At 48.3% G+C, this 21,794-nt stretch overlaps 1 protein-coding gene across 3 annotated transcripts in view; it reads left to right on the plus strand.

Moving 5' to 3' along the window:
- The window catches only part of CRIM1 (cysteine rich transmembrane BMP regulator 1), a 176,605-nt gene that overhangs the window by 19,410 nt on the left and 135,401 nt on the right, over window positions 1–21,794 (plus strand). For all 3 annotated transcript variants that reach the window (XR_008558443.1, XM_054727815.1, XM_054727814.1), the window contains exon 2: window positions 19,548–19,721. Coding sequence is in view for 2 of the 3 variants with exons in the window: in XM_054727815.1 (XP_054583790.1) it covers window positions 19,548–19,721 (174 nt within the window). In the remaining variant the exon portion in view is untranslated. The remainder of the gene's footprint in view (window positions 1–19,547; window positions 19,722–21,794) is intronic.

A 21,794-nucleotide genomic window follows, 5' to 3' on the forward strand; every position in this document is an offset into this window, starting at 1 on the left:
CACTGTGTGTGCACAACGGGAATATAACAGATCCTTTCTGGGCCAACGCATTGATTCAACACAAGCATACTTACACGTCTAATAGCTTAACCATGGGTGTTTGTGGAATTTCAGTTGATATCATGGGACAGTAACATTAACTAAAGTCAACAAGTGTGTAACAATTTTTTAAATAATGAAAGCACAGAGTCTAGGAGATATTTATATTCAACCATACCCAGCAAATCTTTGACACCCACCACTACCACCACCAGAACATGTATGCTGAAATTGTGTCTCTGGGATGAATAAAACGGTGTGGGAAAGCTGACCACTCTTGGGGGAAAGGTTTGTAGAGAGGGAGGGGGCCTGGGGCTCTCCTCTGCGTTGGCCCAGCGTTGGTGGTAATCGTTTATACGACTTTATTTCAAGGTGGGAATCAAGACATCATCTCCAGTACTACACAGTTAATCATTAATCAGTTGCTCTTTATTACCAACCAAGATGGCTTGTGTTTTCTCTTCAGCAGCGTCTTAACATTGCGATTCTAAACGTTTCCGTCCACGGATGCTGTCGTTGGCTTGCCTGTTCCTTGTCCAGGGGTGGAGAGTGAAACCCCTGGGTTGGGGAGAACGTTCCCGCAGAAGAGAGAGCTGCGTTTCCTTGCCCACGGAGCCCTGGAGCTTGGCCAGCTCGGAGGAGAGGGGAGGAGGGGAGGGTGGGGTTTGAGAGCCCTGGGTTTATTTCTGGCTGTTGAGATGTGAGACTGGGGAGAAGGCATAAATAGAGTTTGAGGGAGGTCGCAGACTCCGAGGTTCTCGCCAGGGGTAAACGCTGCATGGGTTTGTTTATGACGGGTTTGTTTATAGCAGCCTTACGCGTTTACCTCTGGGAGCCCGTGCTTCCAAGGGGCGCCGCTCGGCGTCTGGATCTCATTTGGTGGGTGTCGCCACGGTCTCCCCCCAGTGTACCGGCCACAGCCACTTTGGTTCCTTTCTTTTTGAATTTGTAGTCAAACAACTTTCTGGCCTGCCAGGAGAGTTGATTAAAAAAAAAAAAAAAAATGAACAACAAGCATCTTGGGAAAAGGCAGTATGTAAATACTAGACCCACGTAGCATTTAGGGCTGGAGTTGTGGGATGTGGGGTTTGCGGCCCTGTTGTCTGTGCCACACCGTCTCCAGGGCACCAAGACAGCAAGGGCAGCCGCTCCGCGCCCCCAGGCCCGCATCTCTTGTCTGTCTGTGGGTTGGTCACTGATTTCCCCTGATGGTCTGAACCCCTTGCCCTGCATCCACCCATGTGGGTTCAGGAGGACCCTCATCCAGCCGCTGCCCTGGTCAACCCCAGCCCTGCATACAGGTGCCGTCCGCTGTTAGCAGCCTGGGGACAGTGCCCACAGCGCCCAGAGAACCCCGCCACAGCTCTGCCACAGCTCTGCTCATCTGCTGCCTTTACCGTGGCGCTGGGCGCTCCCAGTGCTGGCCCTGCTCCCCAGACCTGAATCACTCGAGTCTTGAGGCTCCTCACCCCCCTGTATGGCTAGCACACTGGGGCCCCTCACCCCCCCTATGGCTAGCACACTGGGGCTCCTCACCCCCCCCTGTATGGCTAGCACACTGGGGCTCCTCACCCCCTGTATGGCTAGCACACTGGGGCTCCTCACCCCCCCGTATGGCTAGCACACTGGGGCTCCTCACCCCCCTGTATGGCTAGCACACTGGGGCTCCTCACCCCCCCTATGGCTAGCACACTGGGCTCCTCACCCCCACCTGTATGGCTAGCACACTGGGGCTCCTCACCCCCCCCCCCCATACACACACACCTGTATGGCTAGCACACTGGGGCTCCTCACCCCCCCTATGGCTAGCACACTGGGGCTCCTCACCCCCCCCCCCCATACACACACACCTGTATGGCTAGCACACTGGGGCTCCTCACCCCCCCTATGGCTAGCACACTGGGGCTCCTCACCCCCACCTGTATGGCTAGCACACTGGGGCTCCTCACCCCCCCCCCCCATACACACACACCTGTATGGCTAGCACACTGGGGCTCCTCACCCCCCCTATGGCTAGCACACTGGGGCTCCTCACCCCCCCCCCCCATACACACACACCTGTATGGCTAGCACACTGGGGCTCCTCACCCCCACCTGTATGGCTAGCACACTGGGGCTCCTCACCCCCCCCCCCCTGTATGGCTAGCACACTGGGGCTCCTCACCCCCCCGTATGGCTAGCACACTGGGGCTCCTCACCCCCACCTGTATGGCTAGCACACTGGGGCTCCTCACCCCCCCCCTGTATGGCTAGCACACTGGGGCTCCTCACCCCCCCCCCCTGTATGGCTAGCACACTGGGGCCCCTCACCCCCACCCCTGTATGGCTAGCACACTGGGGCTCCTCACCCCCCTATGGCTAGCACACTGGGGCTCCTCACCCCCTGTATGGCTAGCACACTGGGGCTCCTCACCCCCCACCCTGTATGGCTAGCACACTGGGGCCCCTCACCCCCCCGAATGGCTAGCACACTGGGGCTCCTCACCCCCCTACCCCTGTATGGCTAGCACACTGGGGCCCCTCACCCCCTGTATGGCTAGCACACTGGGGCTCCTCACCCCCCTTTATGGCTAGCACACTGGGGCTCCTCACCCCCCTATGGCTAGCACACTGGGGCTCCTCACCCCCCTATGGCTAGCACACTGGGGCTCCTCACCCCCCCCTGTATGGCTAGCACACTGGGGCTCCTCACCCCCCTGTATGGCCAGCACACTGGGGCTCCTCACCCCCCTGTATAGCTAGCACACTGGGGCTCCTCACCCCCCCCCCCCTGTATGGCTAGCACACTGGGGCTCCTCACCCCCCCGTATGGCTAGCACGTGTTGCTCCCATTTGTCAGGGAGCATCTCAAGAAGAACTTCCCAGAGGACATGACTTCCTCAGGAGGCATGTAGATGAGTTCCTTAAGGAGAAACGACGTTTTATTTACGGAAGGCGAGACTGTGCACTAGTGACAGTTCTGGCTCCGAAGTCAGTTCCTCGTCCTGCCTGGTGCGTTCTCCTGGCCAGGCTACTGGACCTCGGTGTGCAGTTTCCATCTGTCACGTGGGAATAACAACAGTTTCTACCACGTCAGGGTTGTTGTACGAAAGATCTAAGTGAATGTGAAGCCCTTGAACGGTGAATGGGTACACAGTAAGCACATGGCCCGTGTTAGTTATTGTGTCCGCAGCATTGAACACGATGGTTTATGTGTAACAGGTCCTCATTAAATGTTTCGTGGAGTAAGAGTAATATTCAGAAGGTGGGCAAAATGATTCCTCGTCTCTTAACAGAAAAGAAAAGTCCTGTTTGGATGCAGGAAAGCACGGTAGGCACGAGGACATTTGCCCCTTGGTTGGGGGGCGGGGGAGTAGGGCGTCCCATAGTCGGTGTCAGTCGCCGTGTGCCTAAGAGTTGTTCATCAGACCTAACGTGTGCCTGGTGTCCGAAGTTTGATTCATGTTGACTGGCTCCCAAGGTAATTTTGAAAGGGCAAAGACGGCTTAGTCAGATGCTTTATTTCCAGTAAGCATTGTTATTGGAACATCTCAAACTCCAGCCTGTTTGATGGCGATATTAAGCAGGCTCTGCCCTTTCCTGATGGGTTCACTCTACTTCCTGACTTACGTTTGCTTTTAAGGTGGGAAATGGGTAGAAAGATGCTCTTTAATTGAATATATTATTGCTTCTTTGTAGCCCACTCTGCCTAGCGTGGGGCCTTGCAAGGAGTAGTTGCTCAGTAAATGATGCTTTCAGTTAATGCGTAAATCGTGGGACGTTTTTCTTTTTGTTCACTTACCACACTGATGGCTGGAAGGTGTTTATAAGGAAGGTTTTTAAAAAAGTAAATATATTTTTATTGATTTCAGAGAGGAAAGGAGAGAGAGAGAGAGAGAGAGAGAGAGATAGAGAGAGAAACATCAGTAATGAGAGAGAATCATTGATCGGCTGCCTCCTGCATGCCCCACACTGAGAATCAAGCCCATAACCTGGGCATGTGCCCTGACCAGGAATCAAACTGTGACCTCCTGGTTCATAGGTAAGTGCTCAACCACTGAGCCAGGATGGCTGGGCAGTAAGGAAGTTTTGTTCCTGAGTTTACCCGCAGGCAGGTGCTACCTAATATGATTGTTTCTCTCTTTCTGTGGGGCATTGAACTGAGGCCTTGCTCTCAGAGTTACTGCTCACCTACCATGAAAGGAACAAAATGGTCCCCACATGGCCTAGATGAGATGGTGGGGAGAGGGTGCTGCCAGTCACCATTGTTGAGGTGTCTAGACCATACTCCGGATGAAGGTCACAGCTCTAACTGTGGTCGAAGGAGGTAAGCTAGTGATTTTTTTTAAGTTAAAGTTAGTTTTTAAAATTTTTTGCTAATATTATTTCAAACTGTAGCAAGAACCGAAGGATATAAATATATATCCTTCTGCGTTCATGATAGGAGGGACTGTGATCCTTGGGACAGGAGTTTTTGACCCAGTTCCTGGAAATTACAGTTTGAAAAATTAGGGTTTTACAAAAGTGACAAAAGTATGAACCTGAAGTTTTTTGTGAGTGCTGCTTTTCATTCTAAAAAAAAAAATATTCACTGATTCAGAAAATGATTTACGTAACAGTATCACAACAATAGTAACTATCCTTTTTCCACAGAGAAATTGGAAGAGCTTTAAACAGACACGCACATGCGCTCATTCAAACACAACTTAACCCTGGCTTTTTAAAACAACAATAAATTGATTTCAGTGCAAACGAGTGCAGTATGGCTCTTGTGTAGCAAGATTGTGTCAGAGGTGGTTTGAAGGATTCCTCGTTTATAAAAAGAACAGAGAAGACAGTTGCCATCCGTCTTCCTCGCGTCTCGCTCACCCAGACGGAAGCGGCCCATTGAAAACCTGATCTCCGTCAAAGGAAGAGCTGCGGTGTCATGGGCATCTGACAGCTTCCGCTGGAGCGCCACCCTGGGCTCCGGTGCCAGCCTCTGCGCGACCATCTGCGCCAGTCCTGGAGGGCAGCCTGGGCAGGCGCTAATGTCCGGGTCCTCCTGCTCCACCGGGCACGGGGCCACTTTCCTAGGAAAGGCGGCATGGACGTGGGGGGGAAAGTCCAAGTCCTGGTTAGTTCCAGATGATTCACCACATGGAAGGCACGTTCTCTCACTAGTGTCTGGGTCTTAGGAAGTAAAGGCAGTGTTCTGTCTGTCCTGGCTTGACAAGAAGGTGGTGAAAATCAGTCCGTTTCTGTGTTTGGGGTGTGTGTGTGTGTGTGTGTGTGTGTGTGTGTGTGTGTGTGTGTGTGTGTTTTCAGTAAAAGCAGTTGTTTCAAATGAGATGGACTCGGCATCAGGATACCTTTTTGTAGGATCATTGTTATCATCTTATCCACAGACTTGACTTTGTTAAAAGCAATGGGTGGTTATGGAAAAGGAAGAGATGGCATTTACTGCAAAGTCCAGTTGGTGGGCTTTGACCGCTCGGAATGTTTTCTCCACCGTGTCCTGTAGAGGCAGACCCCGGCTGACGTGCTTTTGGTGACTTTGTCCGACACATGAGTGGCAGCGCTACGTGGCTTCGTCTCCCGTTACTCCCTTTATTCCCTCTCCCCGTCGCCCCAGCACCATGTCTCTTCCTCCCTTCCCATGTTCCCTTCTCATCAATCAGATAGCAGGTGAGTGGCTGACCCCTGTCCCGAATGCCAGTCCAGCCAGGTTCTCCCACTCCCCCATCCTACGGAGAGGACAGTCAGCTTGACTGTCTTGGGGGGCGCGGGGCAGGAGGTGCCACACCCAGACTGGTCAGCTTATTCGCCTGTTCACACGTGGCCAGTTTGGGCTTCCACTCCTCCTTCCTCCCCAGGTCTGGGTTCGAGGATGCGGCACTGGGTCATGATTCTCCCCGGGTCCAGGTGGGGCCTGAGGGGTCAAGTCCCAACATGCGGTGGCCCTAGGTCCCGAGGGCGACCTTGCTGGAATGCGCTTCCTGGAGCCTGATTGTGTGAGCCTGAGGGCCTACCAGCAGGGCTGGGTGGGAGGCCCACGATGGCCAGGGCAAAGGACACAGAGGTCACAGGAGAAAGTGCGGCCGAGGCCCAGGAAGCCGGTACGGAAGAGGCGAGTTTCGCTCTCCGAGGGGACGGGCGTTGGGTTGTCTTCTGAGTGAAGGTGGGATTCTATTTCAGCCAAAAATACATCAGTGCCTGAGGTCGGAGAACTGCTGCTGTACCAGGAATTGGAGAATTACGGACTTAAAAAGGGCCCTCAGAAAGGCATCTCTGGGCCTGCCTCTCATTTTACAGATGAGGGAACCAAGGCCCGAAGCAGTAGGTCATGTTCTCGTAGTTTCTACTGTGCCTGCAGGATGGCCTCGTCTCCCTTCCGAACCCAGAGAGGCTGAGGGGCTTTCTCCCGCTCCTGCCCACCCTGGAGGGAGCTCGTGCGGCCCCTGTTGCCCTCCCTGCCCCGTGACCTTGGTCCCAGAGCAGTGGGCACAGCAGGCCCAGTCGACCTCTGCTGAACTCTTCCCTCCCTACCTCCCTGCCTGCCTCCTTGCCCCACCTCACCCCCCACGCAGGAATCCGGAGCCCTCCCCATGGGGGTGTGAAGCCACTGGAATGTGGCACTCTGACCCCTGGCAGCGGAGTGTCCTGGATGGACCTGCCTGGGAAACAGGAAGGACTCAAGGGAGGGGGAGGCGTGCCCCCTGGCCTCGGGGTGGGATGGAGGGAAAGGAAGTGCCGAGCAGTGTGACCGCCCCGGGAGGCCTGGCTGATGGCCACCACAAGGGCCACCAGGTGGGCAGGGGGGTGGGCGCAGGGCTGGCAGGCTGAACAGGCGGTTTCATGGGTGGGGCCTCCCGCAGAGCTGTGCTCCAGGGGGTGAGCTGTCAGGGCAGTGGGGTCAGGAGGAAAGGATTTCAGAGGAAGGGAGGAGCCGAGCAGATGCCCAGGAACCTGTGGTAGAGGGAGGGTGGTCACTGTGCAGATGACACATTTGTCACGTTAGAAGCCACATGTTAAAAGGTGGGAAAGACCCTCCTAAAGAAACGTGCACCCCAATTTGAGATTCCGGTGCTTTTACTTTTTTAAAAAACGTTTTTATTGATTTGAAAGAGAGGGATAGAGAGATAGAAACCTTGATGAGAGAATCATTGATTGGCTGCTTCCTGCACGTCCCCTTTTGGGGATGGAGCCCACCACCTGGGCCTGGGCCCTGATTGGGAATTGAACTGGTGACCTCTTGATTCATAGGTTGACACTCAACCACTGAGCCACACCAGCCGGGCAAGACCCCACTGCTTTTAAACATGGTAACCCTTGGTGAGACAGAGTCGTGCTGAGACAAGGATTGTAAAGGGGGTGGTTGCCCATTCAGGTGAGAGGCCAGTTGGCATTTGCCTGGCCCTTTCTCTCTGTCAGTGGTGGAGTCCCTGGACCATGGGATTCCATCAGGTCAGTGACCTCCCTCAAAGAGATTTTCCAGAACTGCGAGGCCAAGCCTCGGGGGGTGATGTCCCCACCAGCTCCTTGCCCCTCCGCCGGAAAAGGGACCCTGGTGTCCTCAGCTTCCCTTCCTCCCGGTTCAAGCCTGTGGCAGAGCGAGGCTGCAGAGCTGGGCCGGAACCCGCCTCCCACAAACCCTGGAGAAACCACAGTCGGGCCGAGTTGTTGCCAAACTGCACGTGAGGTTTGCCAGGGAGGCAAGCCAGCTTTTTTTCATGGGGGATGTTTGAAATTATGTCTCGTGTTCACGGGAAAAGAAGAGAGACGGTAGGCGGCGGAGTGTTTCTGAAACACCTGTCGAGGAGAGAGATCCCAGCTGCCGCCGTACCTGAAGGGCTTGGGTTTCCTTTGCAGCTGGAGCCCTCCACGCTGAGTCAGTTGACTCTTCCTGCGCCCAGGGTTGTCCTGAGGATTAGGCGATGTCATGCCACATCCTCTCAGGAGGGAGGGTGCTAATCCCCCTTCCTCCTTTCTCACATGACATTTCACAGAGCCCTGAGAAGAGGGGACCCGGGACTCAGCAAAAATGTCTTGGCTGCTGCACTCATTCAATGGGCCTGCAAACCCGGGTGTGTGGCTCCCCGGCCTCCAAAAGCCACCAGGGAAGCCCAGTGGGATGCGGCAGGCAGTGCCGCAGGTAAGGAGGCCAGTGTCTCACTACTCAAGGTGTCTACCTTATGGTCTGCCCTGTCCCAGGTGCGGAAGATGGAGCGATGAACAACAGAGACGAAAATCCCCACCGGCCTGGAGGGACACTGGTGTTTGGTTTGCACTTTTAAATACGTAGAGTGGTCACGCACAGTCTTGCTGAGAAGTTGAGTTTGATCAGAGACCTGGAGGAGTGAGGGAGTGAACCGTGCGCATACCTGGGGGACAATGTTCCAGGCCCTGAGGCTTCCTGGCCTGGGAGGAAGGAGCCGCTGGCTGTGCAGTGGGGAGTCACTGGAAGGGGAGCTGGCGCTGCCTCATTGATCAGTGGAGGGGTCGGACTTGGCCCTCCAGGCAGGCGGGAGCATGGTCATCCCTGAGATCCCCTGTCCCCCTCCCCCTTCCTCCCACAACTGAGTGCTCAGTGACTGCGAGCTGAGTGTCTTAGGTGTAGAGGTTCTGTTACTACACAAAGGAAGCTCCATTTGTGTGAGAAAAGTGCAAATGTATTTTTCAAACATGTTCTTGAGACTTTATACAGTCTTTCTGTGGTCTTATTATATTTACTGTATATAATCTGTTTCACACGAATCTTACGGATCACATCCTTGCTGTATAAATCAAGTCCTCCCAAGATACTAGTATTCATTCTTGACCTACCCTGAGGCAAGAGTCCCGCTTGTCATTGTCCCCAGTTTTACATTTGTGTCTAGGTGGAGAGTTCTAGGATGAATGTCAAGGGCTTGATGCCTTTAAATGCATGTACCAGACAAGCCCTTAATAGACCACAGTTGTCTCTCTCATTTTCATTTCTAATTTATAACAGTACTTCATACATAAACATATAGGAGCAATGTGAATTTTAATGGTGTTTTAGGAAAAAAAAGACAACAAACACATCAAACTTTCACTTATGAGACTGAGAAACAGGAAATTGTGAATTGTACACACACACACACACACACACACACAAGTGTTCATTGACTGTTGCTGGCAAATTGTGCTTTGTTGCTGGGAGTAGATAGCAGGACATTCAGGGAATGTGTAAGAATAAATAAGATCAAACAGAGAGAGACACATACTTTATGGAAGAATTTGGAGGTTTGGGCTTTTCAGCATGATCATAGTTCAGGGTGATACTTCTTTGTAGAGCAGTACTGGAGTTAGTGGTAAGGATCAGCTAGGAATATAATTGATCACTTCTTTTGCTTCTTATCTTCCTCTTGGTATACTTCAAAGAATTCTGATAAATCATGAAGGCAAAGTTCACAGCTGTGTCAAGCTGATTTGTAAAAACATTCCTTACAAAAGAACTGCTACCCAATTTCACAAAGTTATCCTGAAAAGGTTCGTTAATGCTACGTACAGAGGAGTATACGTTTTAAAAATCACTGTGTGGGCCTCAGGAATATTGCTGCACTGTATATGAAGACATTGTCATCTTAACAAAGAAACCTTTGTTTCCTGAATGCTAGAATGGTTGAGATGATATTTATATTGTTGGGTTTTTCTGTTCTTCTGATGCTTCCAAAGGTGCTCTTGCAACTCCATTTTTCTTGGCTCAGAAGGTGTCCTAGAGAGGCCTCCTCCTGCCCCGCCCCGGTGGTAATGACCGTCGGCAGTGGGATGTCTGAACCATGTCCACTTGCGATGCCATGGGCTTCACACATTGAGATGGGAGAGTTGCAGTGTTCCCTCCTCCTCCTCCCTGATGCTCATGTCCTCTGGACTCGCGTTGAACCTGAAATTTTGCCCAATCCTTTGACGACCCCACTTTCCTGTTTGTTCAGTTCCCCATCCTATGCTTGATGATAACCTCCATGGGATTCAGACCTACGTTGCTTAGCTTCTCTCCTCAGCCAAACATGTGAGTCTGTGGAGAGCACCCAGAGTAGTTTCTGGCGTGTACACTGTGGCTCGCTGAATGTGAGCTGTGATCAGAAGATTCGTCGTGGGGGGTGGAATGTGCTTCGTTATCTGTGCTAACTGTTCAGCTAGTAGAATGAAAAATTAATATCCTTCCAAGTGCCTCTTTTCAGAGGACCATGTTCATTTTTGTTGTTCTTGTTTGAAATTCTGGTCACGTTTATGCTTTTCGCTGTCGTGGTTCACACTTTGGGATGAGTGCAATCTAGAAAAAAATGGCATTCTTCTATCTAGTCTTCTGTTTTGCTCCTGGCCATTTGGCTAGCTGATTTTAGGTTAGAGCACACATTCATATTTATACAATGGTACTGTGCATTATTTATACCCACAAGTCCCTTTCTGGCGAGAGGCATTAACGTGTGTCACATTAATGATGGTCATGATAGACAGAAGTGTAGAAAGGAAGACAATAGAGTTTATTACTTGTTATTTATCGGACATGGTTGAGGAATATTAGATTTATTCGCTTATTGGACATGTCATACGTATTTATTGACATACGGAAGTGTTGGTTCATACAGTGTTGAGGTAGAAAGAAAACGTGAGTTAGTATTAATATTCCACAAGTAGGAAGACCGAGAGCCAAAGATGCTTCTGTTATTTCTGAATAATGGACTTTTTTTCCTTACTGTCCAACTCGCTCTCCAGAAAAAGGCTGGCGCTTAAAGATTCCGATTGCCTTGAATAAAGTCAAGTCCCCTTGTCCTCTCACCCCCTGTTCCTGTTCATTCCTTATGCAGGCATTTATTTTGCCAAGCTACTGTTTGCTAAGCCCTATAACAGCACAATGACAAACAGAAGAGTCAAACTCGACCTTCAGCGTCAATGAAGCCACTTTCTGGTGGCGGAGATTAGAGGAGCCATTTCATTATGCTGCCATGAGTGAGCTAATTTTAATAGACAGTAGAAGCCCTACAGAGGAGATAGAACTTAATTTAGTCCCTGGAGGTGAATGAAACTGGGGAAAGCATTAAAGACTGAGGAGGGCTTTTCAAAGCAAGGCAAGAGAAGGAGCTTTCTAGAAGGAGGAGGACAGCTTGTGCAGAGCCGTGGAGTCCCGGCAGTTCGGGAGCATACGGTCATTAAGTATTGCTGGAGTAAGGGGGGGGAGTGGACGAGATGAGGTTGATCAAGTGGGTTGGGGTCAGACCTAAACAGGCTTTGTATTCCATGCCAAAGACTTGGATGGCCAGATGTTGGATTTTATTTTGTAGACTGTTGCTTCCCAACTTCCTATCCTTGAGAAGTTTGACAGGGCTGGTCTTAATAACACCCGTCCCTGAGTTTTATTTACACTAGCACACCTCTGTAGGAGAATAAAACACTGTGAACAAGGCACATAAGGGATGACTAATCACCTGGCTTTATTCAGGGATCGCTTTAGAATATCTAGGTGAAGTGAGGAAATATAAAACAATCTCCTTGATAATTTTCCCCTCAATTAAGATATATTAATTTTTAAAATTATGTTTTTAATGGTTTTAGAGAGAGAGGGAAGGGAGAGGGAGAGAAAAACATAAATCGGCTGCTTCCTGCAAGTCCCCTACTGGGGATCGAGCTCACAACCTGGGCACGTGCCCATGACCAGGAATCGAACCTGCAACCTTTTGGTGCGTGGGACGACACTCAACCAACCGAGCCACACTAGCCAGGGCATGATATATTAATTTTTAATCAGCAGTGCATTTGATAACTGAAAACCAGTGTTCTTACAAGCTGATTAGACAAGGAGTTTACATGTCTTAAGGGATATTCAGGCTCTGAGAGGACTATTGCTTAATAATGGTGTGTGCCTGAGTAGGCAGCCAGTACAGCACGACGTAAACACTGGGCAGGGGAAAAGGCCTGAGTTTTTCCTTTAAAATTTTTGAGATCTATTCTCAAAGCAGAGGAAATGAAACCATAGGGTATAGTCAAAATAATTGTAGTGTGGGAAAAATTTACATGAGCCATCTAATACCTGTCAATCAAATACCATAAGCAGGTGATTCTGTCACACTGTTCCCAATAAATTGCTAGCTCTGTACAATTTCAACGAAGATGCAAGAATCGAGGAAACCTGAGGATAAAGTCTAAAGGAACCTCATGTATTAATCATCCCACCTCTGTTTTAGTCAGGAAAAAATGGGAGCCTAGAGAGCCAAATGCCTTGTTCAGGGTTGCTCTGGGAACCAGTGGCAGAGCTGAGGCTGTGGTCTCCTGGGCCGGCCCTCCCCATGGCCTGCCCCGCTTCTGTCTGCTTTTCTACTTAAGGTTGATGGGTAGTTCCTAGTGTCGGTAGATTTGTGAGGTCACAGAGTTGGGGTTCTGTAGTGCCAGTCTCTCCTCGTCTTGTCCCATGAATTCCTTGCTTTTGGAGACACTGCTGGTCTTGTCTTAAACGCCTCTCTGTTCCCCACTAGCTTCTGCTACCAAATAGGAAATTATCCATCCCTTACTTAACCATTTCCTCTGTTTCAGGATTCCTAGAAACATTTTATTCACGTACTTGGTACGGTTTGGGTTAGAATGATGGGAAATTGTACTTGGAGGGTTAAATCCTTAGCACCGTGCTCAGTTCTGGATGTACCATCGAAAGTCAGATATCTGCTCGAGGAATGAATGATTGAAAGGAAGGATGAATGAAGAATCTACAGCCTATATAGTTCATCTCTGGCCCTCCTCCGTTAATTGTATTGCTAAGGAGTCTGACAAAAATTACAGCAATGGAACATTTGCTTATCATTAATATTTTACTGTAAGCTGATTTAATATATTGGATCAGTACTGTTTTTTTAAAGAGTTCCCCACTTGGATATAAAATGAATCAAGGATCATGTTTGTTATAATTTAGAAGTTCATGTCGGTTTAAGAGTTAATCTTCAAACAGTATTTGTGTGCATAGTTTAGGATTTCCATTGTTTTAGATTCTGGCTTTGACCATTCTGGTGTATGATTACATATGCCCAACATAGTTTCACTTTGTGGAAATGTCCGTAAAACACATTCTTGTAACAGGCATCATTTCTGATAACCGTAATTCTGCCTTCCTGCGTTGCACTGATTACAGCACAAGGAAGGCCGCGAGGGGAGGGAAGCACCGCTTTTGGAACATCCGCCTTAAGCTTGGAGCAGAGAGAATGGAAGCTCACGGCATCCGATTCCTCCTTGAGCAGAACCGAAGGCCTGATAACAGCCCGCCAGGAATTGGGGGAGTTAGGAGCCACGATTTTACATTACACTGGAGCTTCTAGGCTGGCCTGGAAAGAGATGCCAGTATTAGCTATTTGCATCTTACTCTAGGCATGGGGATATGTGCACAGCTGGAGAATTAATTTGATATATGTCCCCAGAAGCCTTTCCCCAGCCAGCAGAATTCCATTACTGTGAGCTTCTTTCTGAGTGTGTACTGTGGAGTTGCTTCTTGCCTTTTAATATCTGCTATCCCATGTTTCTGGTGAGTGGATTGCCACATAATGGGGCGTGGCTATACCTCGGTTTGGAGTAAATTCCATTAACCTACGCAGATACAAGGTAGGAAAAGGAGGCTCGGAGTATACAAAGGCCTTCTGCCTGCAGGAAGTCCTATTTCGGATGAACACACAGCCCTTGGTCCAGCAAGTGCAGTCATACCCAGTGCGTTTTGCTCTGTTAGGGGGAGTTCAGACACCAGCAAGCAGACGGAAAGGTCTTTTGAAGGGCAGAGAGGTGGCATCTAGGAGGAGTCAGGCAGGGTACCGAGGGGTGTGTCCCCTGGAACTGCGGCTTCCCTGATCTGGGGTCGGATGTGTTTTCGTACCTGCTCCAAGATGCCTCTTCCTTCACGCCCTCTTCTTCAACACCCCCTTTCCTACTCAGGATTGAAGCTCTTCTCCACCCCCAGTAAGACTTTCAAAACCTTCTGTGTCAACTATGGAAGGAGGAAGTGTTGGAACAGACTTTGTGGGCAGAAAGACCGAGTCCAGGTTGGGACAGAATATGCCTGTTGGAAGGACAGGTGTTTTTGCTTCGACGCCACAGGTGTGCTTCTAGAACAAAAAGCACGTTCTGCAGAGTCATTCACTCCGCTAAAGAGAGGAGAGCTGCTGAGGAAAATAGGGTTGGGCAGGTCGCTCAGAGCCCATGGAACTGTGTACACAGGATAAACATAAAGAAGAACTCAAATAGAAACACGGACACAGGTGTGAGCCACAGGTGGCATTGCACCCCGAGCCTGGGCAGCCCGTCCCTGACGGCCTTAGCCGCTCCCGAGCCCCTGCTGCTCTTCCTGCGGGGCACGGAGCCTGGAGGTCACTCACTTTCAATGGAGACCTGGTTCATCTGAAATGGATGTAAAACCCAAGGGTAGTTTCTCCTCATGATTTTTAAATACGGAGAAAATGGCTCTGTTTTGTGTGGTTGTTTTTTTTCTAACTTGTAACCTCCCTGGGCAGTTTAATGTAGTGGAAGGTTCAGGCACCAGAGCAGCCATTTCTGGCACTAAAGGAAGGAATTTAAACAAGCTTATCAGGCTTTTCTTAAAGGTGGTCTCTTATTGCTAAGACTTTTCCTTTCATCATGAGAAAACTTGGCAAAAAAAAGTCACATTATGAACCAACACCAGCTTCTGCATTATCCTGCCTTTCTTTTCCTGTTTACCAGTTCTGTATCAGCTACTTCACATGAAAGGAGCATGTGTTTTGCCCGGCCGGCATGGCTCCATGGTTGAGCTTTGAACTATGAACCAGGAGGTTACAGTTTGATACCCGATCAGGGCATAGGCCCAGCATTCTGGGTTCCATCTCCAGTAGAAGGTGTGCCGGAGGCAGCCGGTCAATGGTTCCCTCTCATCATCGATGTTTTTCTCTCTCCCTCTCCCTTCCTCTCTGACATCAGTAAAAATATATATTAAAAAACACACATGTGTTTTTATGGTTCAGTGGTAACTTCAGAGAAGAGGTACCCAGAGTGTGCTTTGTTATTTGCCTTGGCCCAGGTATACCAGTAAGACATGCTCTTGTTCTAGAACTGCAGTTCTCAAAGTGTGGGCCCCCAGAACCTGGGGGAGCCCAACCAAGTATATGAGGTCAAAGGTATTTCATAGTCCTATTAAATGTTCCATGTTTTTATCCTGTGTCAGCATTTGCACAGGTGATGCCGACGCGATGGTGGTAAAACGGCTGGCATCTTAGCACGCGTGGAAGCTGAGATGCTTTTTGTTTTAAGAGCGCACGCGTATAAACTCTGCCGGTCGGTCCTTGCATTTGTCCCCGCCATGCACTTGTAGTAAATCCTACTGATATGATAATAAACAGCATTAAAAAAAAATCAATTTCCCTTAAGAATTTCCGTGATTGAAGCGGCACAAGTCATTACACTTCAGCCTTTGATGACACATCTTATGAATGTTCCCTGGGATGAGATGGCACGTCCACGTGGCGTCACCGTGCCGCGGCCCACCTGAGCACGGTGGCCGTCTCCAGAGGGAAGCACCGTGGTTCGAGGCGTTCGGTAAACGCCAAGTGGCGACGTTAGGTTAGCAGCCAGATATCCCTGGCTCGTCACTGTAGTACCACATACCGGGGCCTGTTGGGACACGCACGGCTTTCAGTCCATACATGAAATTATTAGGTGGCTCTCGTGTTTTTGTTTAGAGACAATAACGTCCTCATACGGCATCTTGCGGAAGTTACACGCTTAAAAATACACTTGCAGCTCAGGTCCTGGTCAGGACTGGTGCAGGAGGAACCCATCCATGTGTTTCTCTCACGTCCATGTTTCTGTCTTTCCCTCTCTCTAAAAATCAATGGAAAAAAATATATTTAAAAGAAAACACTTGCAGAGTTATCTCAGTTGCCTTGAGCTTTCAGGCTGGGAGAATTTTTGTCACATGGATGTACCAGGAAGACACTATTGTTTTTTTAACTCCTCCCACCTCCCCACCCCCGCAGGTCCATGGAGAAACCAGGAATCTGACAGAGAACCAGAACCTGGATCCGGGCACTGTGTGTGTGTGTGTGTGTGTGTGTGTGTGTGTGTGTGAGATTTACTTGGGGAGAAAGAGATTTTAAAACCTCAAATTTCCCAGGTGCCGTCAGCAGCTCCACCGGGCTCAGAGTTGATTTCTGTGATCAAACCTTCGGCTGCGTTGTGGCTGTTAAGTGGTTTTAAAGCGTAATGCCCTGTAATAGGAAAACATAATAGCATTTGTCTCAGAAGCATGTTGCGTTTGATCCTATAAGGCGGTGGTTGCCAGAGGAACTATTTCCCAAGAAGAAAAACAAAGTATTGATTAGGATGGGGACATAGAATGGAGAGGGTTTCTCTCGAAAAAGAAGATAAAGGCATATAGGACATGTTTGGCTTCAGAGTCCGATGCTTCCTGGCCGGCCAGGGTGGCCGCGGCGTTTCCTGAGGGGACCTCAGGCTTCCCGTGCTGCTTCAAGACAAGACGGCTGTCAGGATCGCCGAGAGGCTGCGGCTGCGCGCGAAGCCGGCAGCAGTGAGGAGCCAGGGAGAGCACGCAGGGCAGCTGCTTTCTCATTCTGCCTCCCCGTGCGGGGGGTGGGGGTGGGCGTGGGCGTGGGGGGAGGGGAGGAGGACCTTGCTGTGGGGAGGCCGGGAAAGCATCTGGCAGGGGAACCCATTGGCTCCCAGAGGGACTCCGTGGGAGGGCCGCCGGTGCAGCCAGGTGATAAGAGGTGGGAGCCGAAGTGGGAAGCAGCCCGGTGATAGATGGTTTCTTGTGAGGAAAGTGCCAACGTGGGCCCAGGCATTTCTTCAGAACGCGTGCCTCACAGATGCCTTTCTAATCCGCGTCTTAAAGGCGGTTTTTATTGTGCAGGCATACTCTTTACATGGAAACACAGTTTTCCTTGTGATGTTTTATATGTATGTGTGTACGTGTATATACAGACATACTTTTTAAACAACACATTTTCTGTTAAAAGAAAAAGCATAGATAACAGCATTGACCATACCAGTGACAAGATAGATAGATATTAGATAGATAGATAGATACCAGTTTAGATAGATAGATATTGAACACTATACTAAATTCTGCGGTTAAGGGGGTTCAAAGTCGGAGAAGACCCGGCTCTGTTGGTCAGGACTCTTTGTCTAGAGGGGAAATTTGGCCTAACAAAAAAAAAAATCATCACTGTAGGGGACAAAGGTCTCTGTAGGTGTTTGCAGAAGCATGGAGGGTGGAGCAGCTCAATGCTGGACAAGACTCTCAAAGCGGTATAATGGGAACTGGGTCTGGAAAAACGAATAGGAACTATCGGAGGACGAAGAGGAGGAGGTGTCTAGGCGGATGATGCTCCATGAGCAAAGGCATGGAAGCATTACTCATGGTTTGTAGTGAGGATCTCGGTGGGCTTAGAGCACGTGGGCATGGGAGTGATTGGCGGAAGAGGAGTCCAGAAGTAGGTATAAGACTTATCACGAAGAACCTTATGTTTTTATTCTTATTATATTCAGTAAGAAGTTTGGACCACTGAGCAGGTTTGGTTTTTTTGAGAAAGATGTTTGTGGGGACAGACAGTGTGGGGAATGGTGGGGTAGCGGAGGGACGGGAGAATTGTGGCCGGGGGTCTGGGTGGAGGGTGTTGTAGTTCAGGAAAGGGATGACTTCAGGGCGTTCTAGTTACAATGAAGGGAAGGGATGTTTATTCTGGGGGAAAATCTGCATCAGAGTCCACTCCGTTTGGTGATATGTTAATTGCACATATTTATAAAAATAGCAATAAAGAGTTTTTTTTCTCAGACTAGGGGAAAGAAGAGAAGTATGGTTTTTCAGTGGTTCAAATGTTACTTGGATTTTTTAGAAGTTTTTAAGTTCCTGGTGTTGAACTTTATTTGAGTTACACATTTAAATATACGGTCTCAAAAATTCCTTCGTGGCAAATGTCACTTACCTTGATGAGGCTGGCGGTACTGAATAGCATGCCCACAGTTAAATATAGAGATAAGAAATTATTTACATGTGCTGCTCTGTTATTTATCAGAACTGAAGATGAAAATGATCACCCACTTTTCCATGTTGAACTGTTTCAATATATTCTTTTCTGGTTTCCTTTTCGGAGTAATGTAGTAATTTCGCTGTTGTCTTGATGATAGGACTGTACCTTTGTGTGTGCATGTTACATATACATGGTCATTTCTGAAGACCAGATACCTAGGAAAACAAACATTAAAACAGATAAAGTGTGGTTTTGTTTAAGCTTCTCAAATCATTTCACGAAGAGCTAAGCCTTTGATCTCCTATGAGCTTGAGCTTCTGAAATTAAAACACAGGAGGTTTTCTATCCTCCCTTTTCAAAGAATCATGCTGCAGCTCTTTACATTGTAAGTGATATCCTTCCAAAGACCCCTTGACCAGAAAGTTACTTATTTCAGTGTAGGAAAGCACGTCTTTCGCCTAACTTACACAGTAAATCAGCGACGTCACCAGAAGTAAAGATTAGCCCCATAACTTTGCACCATCTTCGAGAAAACACATTCTTAAGATGGCTTCCTACCTGCCTTTGTTTGAGCAACGGGTTTAAGGGATCTTAAATTCAAGCACTTTAAAAAATTCTCTTCAGATATGGTATCAGAAACATGTTCCTTAACAGCCAGTACCCAGTTAGAGGTGCGATAAGGTATCTTGTAAAGATAACGTTAAGGGCCGGGGGGGAACCCACATAACGACCCAGAGATTCATAGAGAAATAATCTGGTTTCCTATAGGAGGTGTTTCAACTCCGAGGACTATTATTTCGGATTGGGTCTGTCTACGGTCTGTCGTTTTTGTGTCATTTGTGTGAGCTGGGTCCCGTGGAAGCTGGGTTTAATCGTCCGCTGCTTCCAGCCTCCATTCTGTGACCAGCACACGGCTTCGGTCTTGGGTTCGGAATTGGACTAGCTCAGCCTCTCACCAGGCTGTAGTCCTTGGTTTTGTTGTCCTTCTGGCTTTGGTTGTGATTAGTGATGGGTGTTAGCATCTCTCCTGAAATGCACTGAAGGGGGTCTCCGCCATGGTATCCCATTCTTAACTCTTGCTGGTGTCTGATTTTTTATGTTTATTGCCTGCCTTGGTGTATTAAGTTTGAGAGCCATTTTAAACCCGAAGGTGGTCTCTATCAGGTGGCGTAAAAAATTGTGGGCTTCTGGGGAATACTTTTGTAGATTGACTGATGTGACCCCTAGTCATTTGATTGAACATGGGGAAATCCAGGAAGCTGTGTTTAAAATCTTAAAGGAATCTCAATATCTTGATTTTTTTTTATCACAAATGCTTGTCTACTAGTACATGGGCGGCTGTATTTCAGTCTCCTCAGTTATCAGGAGGTTGGGTTTCATTCATTTGTAACACTGCAGCCAGACGGCCTTCCGTAAATTGAGGTGCCCAAATCGGATGTTAATCTTGACAGCCTTGCACGTTTTTTGCTTTCCAACAGGCCTTTCTTTGAAGGAAGCTAACAAGCAAACATTATGTGGTTCTTAATTGTTTCACAGATGAGAACTGGGATGATGACCAACTGCTTGGTTTTGAACCATGTAAAGAAAACCTTGTCTCCGGCTGCAATATTATCAATGGGAAGTGCGAATGTGTCACCGTTCGGAACTGCAACAACCCCTTCGAGTTTCCGAGGAAGGATCTGTGTCTTTCAGCGTTAAAGAGGATTCAGGGTAAGTACTCATTTTCACAGTCGTAAGCTTAGCATCGCGGAACCTGAGCAGTGACAGTATTTGAGCCTGGGAAGGCAAAGACAGGCTCACAGAGATGGATAGCTTTTATAACCCCAGACAAGATGCATCAAGTTGACCAGGTGCTGACGTGATGGGGTGTGTGCGCACACGTGTGTGTGTGTGTGTGTTTCCTGGGAGCCGTGGCCCGATAATGCTATGGTAGTATGAACAAGGCAGCTGGTGCCAGCTTGCCTAGGTCACCTCCCCGTAATGGAGCTTTCGCGGGTGGTGTGCTTGAGATCAGCATCTGTTGTCCCCTGGTCCATTCCGCTTGATTTACCACAGGAAGATGCTCCATGAGGAGAGTGCTAATTAGAAATGCAGCTCATCTGGCAAGAAAGCATCCTCTCTTGAGCTGGGATGGGAGAATTGTGCGGTGACGATTGAAGGCTTTGGTTGGTTTTGCCATGGGGCAAAATTACGTAGGTGTGGATGGATCGCTGGGTACTTCACCTCTAGAATGAAGTCAGGAATCATATTAAAATAACAAGAAAATTACACGAATATGGCTCATAGCTTTTGTACATTCATGCATGCTACCTAGAAGAAAGATGGAGGACTTGAAAGTATGATTCCTAGCTACAGTAATCACAAGTGGCATGCCAAGAGCTTGGTGCCGTGGCAGAATTAACAAAGGATGAGGCCTGGGCTTGGGTCTCACTTGGTCCCTGAACTCTCTCTCTGCTCCAGGTTCTTCTAGGGAGAAAAGAGGACTGAACGAGACACGCTTAAATATTTTATCTCTAACATGATGCCGTTCTGAAATGAAATACCAACGATTTTCAAGGTCCAAAGTCAAACCCATGAGGGCAGTAGAGCAGGACTTTCGTCTTCGAATTGCATTAAGTTTCCAGGTCATGTTAAATGGCAGTAACGAATAAGGAATTTGTAACAGTCTGTAGATAACATCTATTTGTATGTACCAGTGCTGTTGAGTTATTAAAAGAGAATATAATATAGTAGAAAACAGTAGGCATAAAGTCTTAGAACCACAGTGGGTCTTAGATACCATTTAGTCTAGTCCTTGAATTTGGAAATGGGATAGCTGAGCTCCACACAGCAGGTCACTAAGGAGCCTGGGACTAACCATGTAAAGTCTTTTTTCAGTCACATCATGACATTAGACAGTGCAGTCAGTTAACGAACTCATTTTCACTGTCTGACTCTTTGCTCACCCCTGTCCCCACCCCGCTTTCCTGCCAAAAATAGGGTTTTGCCAACTTCAGTATGTAACTTTCAAGGATGTAGATGCAGTGGTCAAATGTCTATTTAAATTATTAAGTCAGTTACTCATACATATTTAAAACCACATGGTATAAAATACAACAATTTAGATGATTGGTTTTTGCCATTCTTACATTTCACCCACAGTGTGTTATTCAAATGTTTCAAATGCATCACTGTCAATGCCTTGGCTTAGACCACCTTCCAAGTCACTTTGACACCCGATCTCTGGGCACACCCTCCTCGCTACCATCTTAAGTTGTCGAGATACAACAGATTTTGAATCCGCGTTACCACAAGAAGTTTTGTCCTAAAACACAGTATCTTTTCACATAAAACCAGGACTGTTGCATTTTTAATTAGTTAGGTGTATATTTATGGTCTTGACAATGTGGGGATTTAACTGCATTGATTTTCAAAGTGATTCTAAAAAGGCTGTTTACAAGATACAGCACTTCCAATTCTGAGATCATTCTCTCAGGAATAATTGCTATAGCTGATTAAATTTCTGTTCCTTTCCCCCCCCCCTTGTTAACAGATTCTGTCAGATGGCCTCTATATAATACAGAAATAGGATTGGTTGAGGTCACTTAAAGTTAATGTATCTTCTACAAATAGTACTTTGTTTTTCAAAATACAGCAGCCTGCAGTATTTGAGCTCTTGTAAGAAGTCAGTTGTAGGGGGTTTCCCTTTTCTTAGAAACAATTTTGAAGAAAAAGCTCTACTTTTATTCAAGTATACATTGCATATGAGAGAATTAGTGGAAATAGAGTACTGTATATAGTTTC

The sequence above is a fragment of the Eptesicus fuscus genome, chromosome 16 (assembly GCF_027574615.1).
Source record: "Eptesicus fuscus isolate TK198812 chromosome 16, DD_ASM_mEF_20220401, whole genome shotgun sequence".
NCBI classification, from domain to species: domain Eukaryota; kingdom Metazoa; phylum Chordata; class Mammalia; order Chiroptera; family Vespertilionidae; genus Eptesicus; species Eptesicus fuscus.